The sequence below is a fragment of the Anneissia japonica genome, unplaced genomic scaffold, assembly GCF_011630105.1.
Source record: "Anneissia japonica isolate Jap-2015-1 unplaced genomic scaffold, ASM1163010v1 scaffold652_len952628_cov199, whole genome shotgun sequence".
Taxonomy (NCBI): domain Eukaryota; kingdom Metazoa; phylum Echinodermata; class Crinoidea; order Comatulida; family Comatulidae; genus Anneissia; species Anneissia japonica.
The window spans coordinates 361,603-374,027 of NW_022757608.1; the positions used below are offsets into that span (position 1 = coordinate 361,603).

The 12,425-nt window shown below is 31.1% G+C and overlaps 1 protein-coding gene across 1 annotated transcript; it reads left to right on the forward strand.

The window, feature by feature from the left end:
• The first annotated feature begins 222 nt into the window (after positions 1-222).
• Positions 223-8,475, forward strand: LOC117124844 (extracellular calcium-sensing receptor-like). Its single transcript, XM_033271182.1, has 5 exons — positions 223-1,033; positions 6,497-7,158; positions 7,906-8,026; positions 8,143-8,336; positions 8,464-8,475. Exons 1-5 carry the CDS (start codon positions 223-225, stop codon positions 8,473-8,475), a joined length of 1,800 nt encoding a protein of 599 aa, XP_033127073.1.
• Positions 8,476-12,425: the final 3,950 nt, after the last annotated feature.

A 12,425-nucleotide genomic window follows, 5' to 3' on the forward strand; every position in this document is an offset into this window, starting at 1 on the left:
AATAAGAGATCAAAAATATGAAAACATTATAAATAGTGGTTACAACATTTTTGGTTATATTACTCATTTAGAAATTGAAACTGTATTACTTGGATCTAACTGTAATACTCGGCTACTTCCTTCACGATTAACTTAACTTATGATGCTACTGTGATAGTTCGTAGAGGACATAGAGCCACAGCAATGAACACATCTCAAATTTTACTGGCTCCTGTAATAAAAATGTTACTTTTAATTGCCATCATTATTTTCTTTGGATCCGGAAGAGGCGAAGAATATCTGAAGAAACAAAAGAACCACACTTTTGTTGTAGGAGGACTATTCTGTCCTTATGAGCACTCGGAGGTAATCAATTCATCATGGATATATGGAGAACCATTTGAAAGATGCAAAGATTTTCACATTGCATTCTTTTTATCCTCTGCTGCAGCGCGATTTGCTGTTGAAGAAATCAACAGTAGCTCGAACCTTTCAACTGAGATTATTTATGTCGAAAGACAGTATTGCAGTTCTCCAGTAGCCAGTGCGGAACGAATGCTCAACCTTACGAATAGTGCAAATCCCAAGGTGATAGTGGTAGGTGCGACTTCAGAAAACTTTATTCGAATCGGACATCTATCATCTCTTTATAATATACCGACGATTGCTGCGTACTCCACCAGCGATACGTTTTTTAAGCAGAAGAAAGACTACCGCACTACTTTTCGCACTATACCTAGCGACCGTCACCAGATTAAAGCTTTGGTGGAATTGTCTTCGTATTTTGACTGGAAATGGATCGGAATTGTGGCAGTTGATGACGATTATGGTCAAAATGGCCTCCGGGGAATCGTGGAAGAAGCCCGATACCGAAATATATGTGTTGCCTTCCACGTTTACATACAAACAAATAGGTATAACTATAGTGAAAATGTTGAGCGGTTTTTTAAAATAATGAACCACACAAACAATATAGAAGTAGTATACTTCTATACATCATCCGTTATAAATCTCCACGAATTTTTCAGCATAGCAGATGAGCTTAGGATCAGACGTAAGTTATAATACATTGAATACAATTTCCTTTGTGAAGGCTTATCTGTCTGTACTTTTTTTTAAATTATAAAAACTAAAAAGTGATGTCATGACAATGTAGAACAGTTTAAAGTTTTTTTTGTTATTTATCCTGTCAGTTATTTGTTAGTCTTTTGAAAGTATAAATATTAGGAACAGTTGTTGCAAAATGTTTTATATTGTTTAGGTTATTCAAGATTTCTGCCCCATGATAGGAAAAGCTCCTTTTTATATTCTGTCTTTGGTTTATGTAAGTTTATGTTGTCATTTGACATTGTTTCATATATGTTCACGTCCATGAAACCGGTTTCTTAAGTAGGATGGTGCTAAATTGTTCATTATGTTATACATTGTTAATGTTTCATTGATACACTGTTTTTTTTTCTAAATGCGGTCAATTTAAGTCCCTTAGGTGCCCGTGAACTGCAATCATACCTGGAATTTGGCGTTATTATTTTGCTGCTCTATGTAGTACTTGGAGTTTATTTCTAAATGTTTGGTTACGACTCCATACAACATTGCAATAGTCAAAATGGTGGGATACGACAGATTTATATTATTGTTTGGATATTTTGGGGGGAAATTTCACTGCATTTTTTGAGGTAGTAGATTCCAGATAGTACTTTATTCTTTACATGATCAATTTGTTTATGCCACTTTAAATTGTCATCAATGATAACACCTAAATGCTTACATTGATTGTATTTTTGTAGTTTTGAACCATCTATATTCAAGTTAGACAGCTTATTTAATTTTTGAGAAGTATCATAAAATTTTAGTTTTTTTTTTAAACATTTTAGCTTAATTTGTTACTTGCTATCATAATTTCACATTGTTAATATCATCATTTAATTTGTTTATTGCATCGTTTATGTTTTTTGCAGCATAATATAAGGCAGTATCATCAACATACATACTTATACTTGCATTAAAAACAGATTTTGGTAAATCATTATCATAATGAATAAAAATAAGTGGTCCGAGTATTGATCATTGTGGTCATAAGGACTATTGCATTGTAAGGGTTGACATTATTGATATTAGTAGTGTGTATACCATTATTTAAATAATTAAAAAACCAATTAATAAGTTGATTATCAAAATCAAAAGTAAATAATTAGTAGTTTTAGAATCTTTAATGTGTAATTGTTCAGTGAAATATTCCTGTTTAAATTTCTTGATTTCATGATTTACTTAATTATTTAATTTTCTGTATTCATTTCATAATTGGGGAATATTTTCTTTACTAGCTCTTTTTTTTTAGTATTAAATTTGCTGTAAGCCAAAGACTATTTTTATTTCTAACACGTTTATTTTTTAGCTCTGCATATTTATGAACAATTTCTAAAATCTTGTCTACAAAAATTGTAGATCATCATTAACATTTGTAAAGGACTTATGTACATTTTCCATTAAAACCAAATTTCACATTAATGATGGTTGGGGCATTTTTTAAAAAATATTTATAATTTTTGATATAGAGATTAAAAATGGTCTGAACAAGCCCAAGTTGCACAACGATGGTTCCTGTAACATATGAAAGTAAATATTTTTTTTAGGTTGAAAGTCAAAATTCATGAAAGGAAAATTATTTTCCGAAATGTTTAATTTTTGCCCAAATCTCTCACACGAATTTATTAAAATGACATTGTCAATAAGGTTTTAATATAATATATCTTTAAAATTTTAAGGTTCAAAGATCATTGATAAAATGTCAAATTTCTAAATGATCCAGAAAAGTCAAGATTTGAAAAGAATAATTAATTTTAAATATTTTAGAGGTTCAGGGTCAAATTAAATTTTAAAAAAAAGATTTTAAGTTCTAAGATATTCAAATTAAGCCAACATTTTACATGAATTAAGCCTCGCTACATTGCAAATATGCTTTAATATTATGAGCTGATTAAGGGGAAAAATTCACTGCCTGTGAGTAGGCATTACGCTTAAAAAGAAAGCACCGTAAATATTCGTAGTATAATATATGTCATATATATCCTTATAAAAAACGTCAACCGCCTATTATTTTTCCTCGACATTTACCATATATTATGTGAACTTCGACCTTTGACTTATATATTCACAATCAAAAGTATGTATTTACAATGTCACTGACAATTTAAAAAATCTCTCTCCGTGGTAATCGCTCTCTCGGTTGTTGACTTAATTAATGCTGTGGATTAGGCCTATAGTTTTGGTTATACTTCCAAATCTGCTTTATAGCTATGTGGAACATAGGCCTTTACACCATGCTGACCACGACTAGAGGTTGGTGAGTTTGTCGATGTTGTTGGATATATCCTACCGAGTAGCTGATCCGCCTTTGGTGGCATTATTTTATTCCACCAGGGGAAACTGCCGTTAACTATTTAGTAGGAAGGAAAATGTTTGGTGAGCACAAGGCATATCCACACGCCGGTGGGTCATGCGTATTCTACTGTGGGCAAGATCCCAGTTACCATGAGTCTAGGAGTGGTGCCAGGAATTTCCGAAAGGGTAATCCGATGTCCCCGGGAACTTGGAGGGGGGATATCCTCGATGTCGTAAGTGGAGGGGATGGGGAAGGGGGTAGTGTCACTTAAAATCCCTCGGCAGTGGTCAAGGGTGTGGACCGCCGGAAACTAAGGTAATAGAATATAATTTTCTCACTGTTCCATTAATCCAGCACTGTTGTAAATAATGACACAACTAGCACAATTTTTAGATAATCCCTTACTAACACTGTATTCGATAACTTGGACAGTCAGATAATCTTGTTAATCAGTTGAACTCCATTTCATGTCCACTGGGTGGTTTTTAACACTTTAATATTAATAAATTTAATGACAAATTTGAAAAATCATATAATGACAAACTCTCACTTTTTCATTTAAATATTAGAAGTTTATCAAACAAAAGATTCTTACTTCACTTTTTATATTCACTAAATTTGAACTTTTCCATGGTCTATCCGAGACGTGGTTAAATAATACTACACAGAATCCATTCTTAATAAATTATTCGTTTTTCGTGCAAAATAGAAAATCTGTAATTAAAAATAATTGTTAAAAAATAATCGTAATTTTAAAATCTGATATGATTTATCGCTTTCTCTCCCATATGAATAGGCTTATTAATTATTATTCATAAGAAAAATACTATAGTTGGGAAACCTGAGGAGAAAACTAAACACTTCACTGATGAAATTAATTTGATTTTAAACAACATTACCTCCAAATAAAATAAAAAATGCCATTAAACAGGGTGACATAAATATTGAATTTAACACAACAGCATAGTTCCATAAATAATTATATTTACCTACTATTTTTTCTTTTCTTTTATCCAACAATTCCTAAACCAACTAGGATTACACTTACTTCGGTAACTCTTACTGATTATATTAATACAAACATAATTAATCACAGAATTTACTCTGGTGTTTTAATTTTTAATGTATCAGATCATCTGCCTATTTCCATAATGACAGATGACAACAATTAGCTAAATCAAAATGTAGTTGACGACGTTAATTGGTATATTTCATTAGAGATACCGTAAATGCTCGAATAAGCGCCGAGCGCTTATAACATTTTTGGAAATTCAGTGCGGCGCTAATTCGAGAGTGGCGCTTATTTGAGAGTTGCACTTATAAAAAAAAGACCTATTGGCGTGGCGCTTTCAATGCCGCTTCCCATGTTACCTATTTCACGTATCCCAGTAGTTCAGGAGGCCTCTATTCTTCTATCATCGTAAACAAACTAAGGAAATGATTGTGTCTTCATTGTATTATTTATTCATTTTGACACTGTATACATTGAATTAAAACCCTTTTTCATTACACAAAGTGTAGTATTATCTTTCTTAGCGGCGCTTGAAAAAAAATCATGTTTGCTGCTGCGCTTATACGAGCATTTAATAGTGATATAATTGAGAAAATTGTTCAAATGTATATCAGTCCAACCCTTTATCTACTTTTTATTTTTATTTCTATATTTTTATTTATCCCTTAATAAATTTTATAAAATTTATAATAAGCATCTTGTAAACAAATACCTCAAACTGAAACATACAACCTATCATACCAACATCCAACAATCTTGATGACCACCTTATCAAAAGTAGCAAAAACTTTATAATAAGTTTATTAAATCACAAAGTGTCCAACATAAAGAAAAATTCATAAGCTATAAAAATCTTTATATTAAACTCTGTCGAACTGCTAAAATGAGATTTTTTAAAACCAAATTTTATCGTAATAAAGGAAGCCTTAAAAAAGATATGGAACGTAATAAACTCAGATTTAAATCCTGGGAAATACACCAAACATTTGCCACATTAATTAACGATGGTTCTGAAATATTAAAATCCCCCCACCCAAAATGTGATTCATTTAACAATTATTACTCTCAGATTCATACTACCTTGTCTTACTCCTGCCATGCCATATTCCAACATTGGCCCGATCACATCATATTTAACAACACCACTCGTAGCTTCCTTATTTATTTACCCTGTTAGTGACGAAGAGGTAATCACAATTATACATATAAGTTCTATCCCAATAAACGATCTGGATGAGATAATGTTTCATTTTTAACAATTAAACAAGTTGCCCTTTACCTCATAAATCAATTAACATTTTGTAAAAACTGCTATTTTACTTCAGATCACTTTCCGAATAATTTAAAAATAGCAAAAGTTATACTTTTATATGTTGGATTGGATTGGATTGAATATAATAAAAGGTTATAAAGAAATATATATATATATATATATATATAAAACAGTATTATTATTATTACTATTATTATTATATCCAAACTCTTTTCAACTTACACTAAATCTCACAAGTAAATTTTAAGTAGTCTCTGCAAACCATAGCATCTTGTTATGTCATTTGTTCGACTTAAAGTTTCAGAATATTGTGAAATGGACTTGATGACTACTTCAAAAGCTTTAAATCTCCTAAATCTTCTCGATTAATCTTCAAAAATAATTTTATTTCATTATACAATGATTAGGTCTTTGTATGATGTACTGTTACTATTCTCTTTGTTTCTGTATTTTGTCATATGATTTATTAGGTAATTTGTTTACTTAATCGTGTATCTTTTTTATTTTTATTATCGTAATTGTTTTCCTCTGGGTCTTACATGCAACAAGAAGATGTTTTCTTATAGTGTAGATCCTCAATATTGGTATAAACGTTTTTCTCATGAAATAATTTACAATATTGTTATGTTAATTACGACTACCATATTGGTATGGCAGTGGTCGCTCCAAGTGGTCACTAGGAGGTAGTGTCGTAATTAGTCATTAATGATTCGTCATTCGTTCATAATCATCATCATCTGTGAATCATCATTGTATCATTATCATTATTAGGATATTATTATTATTATTATTATTACAATTTGTAACTTTTTGCTACATTCCATGTTTTTTTTTTATTTATTCCATCTAGCCTGTGTGTGGATTGCATCGGAGGGTTGGGCGGATCGAGCTGCTGAGTTCTATAAATACAATGTAGTTGCTTCTATAATAGGAGTTGACGTTAAAAATCACCGTATACATAGACTGCTTAGGTATAAATCTGTATGCGATGCCGTTGAACGAAATAACTCCACATTATCTAGTCATGATTTTCAGGAATGGTTATGCAAAGAAATACTAAAGCTGAACGAGTCTTGTGATTTGTGTTCACAAAAATATGTGAATGAGCTTAGTAATTTTGATATAAATGAATGGTTAGAACCTAAAATGGACTACGTCACATATACTACATATTTAGCTATACAGGCAATCGCTAGAGCATTGCAAGATGTTGAATCTTGCACAAAAAACATTTCCATATTAGAAGATGGCTGTCCAAAAATTAACGAGCTATACCCGTGGCAATTAATGGGCTATCTTCAGAATGCAAATTTCACTGACAATAATGGAAGTTTCTATCAATTTACTGAGAACTGTGACGTCAGACCCTCTTATATATATCGAAATACCCATATAAATAATGAAGGAGAAACTGAAGATGTTACTGTAGGCTTCTACAAAACTAATAGCAGTGGTGAACCTATTTTTTATATCAACGGCACCGCAATAAGGTGGAATCGTACTGGCGGAAAGGTATGACATTGATATTTACTTTTTAAAATTGGGCATAACTATTTTCTATTATTATTATTTTAATTATTATTTTAACAATATACAATGATTTTCTTTTGACATTTTTTTATTTTTCAAAAAACTGTATTCCAGCTTGTATATTTTACAGTTAACAATCATTTTATCAATAAATCATCATTTATCAAATAAAATATAATGTACATTTTCCGGAAAAAACATAACGTTAGCAAGAGCCTGAAATCACATACATGCAATTATTGATGATAATGATAATGTTGTAAACGATGATGACGAGCTCAATTTTAGTAAATGAATTTGACGGCAACATGTTTTCTGTTCTCTTCATTTTCTCTACATGTACTGTTTTTACCCTTTGTTGCTTTTCCCGAACATACTCTCATTGGCGCACTGGGACATAATAATGCAGTTGGATTTATATCGCTTTCTCAAAATGTTCGAGGCGTGGTACTGTAGCTCGGACAGTACAGTATAACTTCCTTTTTTCCTTGATAAAGGTTGAGCTCCCCGGTAAACCGGTGACAGCTACGAACTTTGACAGGATTGGACTTTGTTGTTGTTATTGTTGATATTGGTGATGATGTTAGTTATGATAATTATGATTTTTTTTAAAATTAAAATGATGATGATAAATTCATAATCATGAATCAGTAATTAATAATCTATAATGCTGATTAAGTAATGTCGATTGTTTTTATAATTATTTGTGTCATTATTTAAAAAAAATAGGTACCGAAGGGACGCTGTAGTCCAGATTGTCCACCTGGAGGCAGGACGAGATATGCCGGTGGACAAACGTGCTGTTTTATATGTCTCCGGTGTCCTCCTAAGACCAAATCTACAAAAATTAGTAGGTTTTATTATTCTTAAGCTAATGATGCTAATACAATGTATTAAATTACTCAAATTTATATTTACGAAATTGTTATAAAATTGCATAAATTGTTTTAATTTCTATTTTTTTAGATTCGTCGGAATGTGTTGATTGCTCACATGAAACATACTCAAACGATGCGAACACGCAATGTTTGCCAAAGGTTCCGGATATCTTTGACTACAATAGCAACACTGCCGTAGCCTTAAGTGTACTCTGCATCTTTGGTAGTACAGCATCGGTGGCGTCGGGACTGATGTTTTACTGGAAAAGAGACACACCGTTGGTAATGGCTTCTAGTAAAACACATAGCTACGCTATAGCAGCTGCACTTGCTCTTGGTTTTCAGACCGTGTTTTTTTACATTGGTTACCCTACTGACATAAGTTGTAAACTGAAATCTATTGTTGCAGGGCTTCATGTAACATTTATTATCAGTGTTTTCTGTGCTAAACTTTACATAATTCGCAAATTGTTCAATGCAAATGTAATAATTTCATCTAAGACCTGGTTCTATAAATCATGGTTCGCCGTTTTTATTCTGACATGCTTGCATTTTATTTACAACATTTTCTATGAGTCCCTAGACCCTAGTGAGGTTGATAAAGATTTTTCATACATTCGTATATTGCCAGTATTTTGTAAAACCTCTGATACCAAATTCTTAACAGTAAGCATATTTCAAGTAATTTTGTCAACAGTTTGCAGTATCTTCTCGTTTCGAGCAAGATTGTTGCCGAAGCGATTCCAAGACACTCGCCTACTCTGGTTTATTATGTTTACGATGTGCATTCTGTTGTGTGTCTCTACTTCTGCCCATTTTCTGCCAGGTTCTGGTACTCGAACACAAACTATTGATGCCACCTTTATCTTACTTCTGAATTATTTGCTATTGGTGATGTACTATATCCCCAAACTGTACATAATTTTCTTCGAACCTATCAGAAATACCAGGCCTATTTTTATGAACAGATTTTATGACAGAAAATCAATCAAACAAAACTAAAATACATTGATAGCATCACTGGAAGTATGAATTTGTTTTTGAGTTTAAGGCAAATTTGCATTAATTTCAGCTAAATCACACTTTGTTTATATTTAAAATCATATAAATATTGTAGTTAGAAATAGTTAACAATTTTCAGTATTATATAAAATGATACCTGTCTAATAATAAGTCTACTACAGGTGAAAAATCAAATATTAATATTCACAACATCAATACCGTATTATAGCTATTGATTCAGAAGGACTTCAGTAAATACACAGATTATATTACCAGATCATTACATTTTATTACTATTGTGAAATCACTTATATATTGGGCCTATAGAAAAAAAAAGTATCTCCAGCGATTGTGCCTTGTCGTCAAATGCTTATAAGAAGAGGGTGTATCATATGGATCCTTGTTAATTAATTAAATAAATAGCTTTGGAATTCAAGCAAAGCCTCATTGACCAAATTAGTTAAATCCTCTGCATAGACAGTAATAGTAATATAGTAATAGAAATGATATAATGGTAAATAAAAAGAGCACTTAATAAAATTACAAGAAATGTGTCATATAGTGACGGCTATGATCAAAATAATAGAAGTAATAATATAATAAAATTAATAATAACAATAATAAAAATAATAATGGCGGCAATTTTAATACATAGTAATAGAAATGATATAATAGTAAATCATGATATATATATATATATAAATATATACATGTATATATATGTATATATATACTTATATACTTATATATATACGATAGTTAAGTCGAAAGCAAGTCGGCATACTATAAAGGATTAATGATAGGCCTATATATACAGATAAACAGTGATAAGAGAGAACAATGAATGACCAAGTGGTGGACTGTATGAAAGCATTACTATAGTTAATGCATGGGGGAATTAATTCATCCATTATTAAAAGATTGGCTAAACATAGGGTATAACTAAAAACATGAAGAACAGGAAGCGGCTACAAAAAAATAATTAAAATTATAGTAAGTATAATTATAAATTTAATAAATGTGGGCCTATAAACACATCTTAATGCTGATTAAGTAATGTCGATTGTTTTTATAATTATTTGTGTCATTATTTAAAAAAAATAGGTACCGAAGGTGTTACAGTACCGTATATCACATTGTTTTTCAATACCGGTACAGTTTGCAATTTAGCGTTCGCTATATTAGTCAAATGGTAAAATTTCAATATGCCACCTATCCTGCATTTTATTGAGAAAGAAATTACGTAAAATCAAGAATTGAATCCTGTAATTAATAACTTGCAAGCCACATCTTTGATGTTTGTTTTACCAGTAATAAATATTATTCCGTCATTAAATTTTAATCTGAATATGTCATATTTTTAAAATTTCAATTCACATTCAACAGTGGGGTGTCCGCCATTTACAGAATAGTGTACATAGAACACAAGGCGGAAAACATTTACTCAAAACATTTCTTAATTTAATATTTAAAAATACGCAAACTATTAAAGTATATGTCAATGGTAGAGCCTAAATATATAAATGAGTTGAATATTACATCAATGGATATGACGGTGCCTTAAAATACCCATATATGAGTAATTCAAAAGTATTTGTCACAGTAATAATATCGATAGCCTTAAATAAGCCCTTTGATGATATTATTATAGTCACATATCTAAACTAATTCCTCCATGTTAACATCGGGCATCCGCTTAATGGTGACGACCAATGAAGCATTTCCATCATATCCTGCCTTCTTTAAAGAGGAATTAATGGGAAAAAAAATCTTCCATGTCGTACGAGTACTGGCCGACGAATCCAACTTTGCACCCTGTGAGAAACGACGTGACGGTGTCTGCTGACTGTCGGTGGCAATTGACGGATCGTCATTATAAACGATCCCTTGCGTGCCATCAGTATAAATTATTCGATCTTCTTCATCACTTAGGCTGTAGTTTCGCCGTCATCATTATAAACCATCATCACCTTCAATATCACAATGATCATTATCAGTTATTACCATAATTATTTGTTTCATTATTATCATCATCATCCTCATTCATCTAACTATCGTATTCAGCACTATCATCATCCTCATCATCATCATCGTCGTCTAGTCTGAGACACCATCTTAAATATATTGCAGAAACAAAGGTGTAGTGGTCACGGGTATTAAACAGTTTAATATGCAACATTACATGTCACAAGGCAGTGCAAGATCCACTTCTAGTGTAGCATTATAGTTGAGATAGTATACCTGTATCACCCAATAATGTAACAATGAATCACTGATGTAACAACAATCAACCACTGTTGTAACAAAAATCAACCACGGTTGTAACATTCAGTTACCACTATTTTAACAATGATTTAATCATTGTTGTAGCAAAATTCATCAACCACTATTGTAAAAATGATTTCATCACTGATGTAACAAAGTACAATATAGTCTCCAAGCCGAAAACCTGATAATATTATAATAAAACATAATTCTAAAATGGAAAAATCTTGTATATCACCATATTGGTGTTTTTCCCAAGGCCGTTTTTGCAAGAAGATACAAAGAAAATGAAGAAAGTTTAAATATCAAAAATCAAATTAAAATACATACCTTACAACGAAAAGTAAAATTTAAAATTATAAAAACTAAAAAGTGATGTCATGACAATGTAGAACAGTTTAAAGTTGTTTTGATATTTAATCGAGGTCAGTTATTTGTTAGTCTTTTAAAAGTATAAATATTAGGATTAGTTGTTGCAAAATGTTTTATATTGTTTAGGTTATTTCAGATTTCTGCCCCATGATAGGAAAAGCTTCTTTTTTATATTCAGTCTTTGGTTTATGTAAGTGTAAGATGTCATTTGACCTTGTTTCATATATATGTTCACGTTCATGAAACCGGTTTCCTAAGTAGAATGGGTCTATTTTTTCATTATGTTATACATTGTTAATGTTTCATTGATATACTTTTTTTTATTTAAATGCGACCAATTTAAATTTCTTGGTGCCTGTGAACTGGAATCATACTTGGACTTTCGCGTTATTATTTTTGCTGCTCGATGTAGTACTTGGAGTTTATTTCTAAATGTTTGGTTACGCCTCCATACAACATTGCAATAGTCAAAATGGTGGGATACGATAGATTTATATTATTGTTTGGATATTTCGGGGGAAAATGTTTTTGTGGTAGTATCTTCCAGATAGTACTTTATTCTTTACATGATCAATTTGTTTATGCCACTTTAAATTGTCATCAATGATATCACCTAAATGCTTACATTGATTAAATTTTTGTCGTTTTGAACCATCTATATTAAGGTTTAGATTCATTTTAGTCAGCTTATTTAATTTTTGAGAAGTATCAATAAAATTTCAGATTTTTTCT

Coding starts and splice junctions, on each gene's coding strand:
- LOC117124844 (XM_033271182.1), top strand. CDS start 223: ATGTTACTTTTAATTGCCATCATTATTTTCTTTGGATCCGGAAGAGGC. Junction 1,034..6,496: donor AGATGAGCTTAGGATCAGAC/GTAAGTTATAAT, acceptor TATTCCATCTAG/CCTGTGTGTGGATTGCATCG. Junction 7,159..7,905: donor GGAATCGTACTGGCGGAAAG/GTATGACATTGA, acceptor TAAAAAAAATAG/GTACCGAAGGGACGCTGTAG.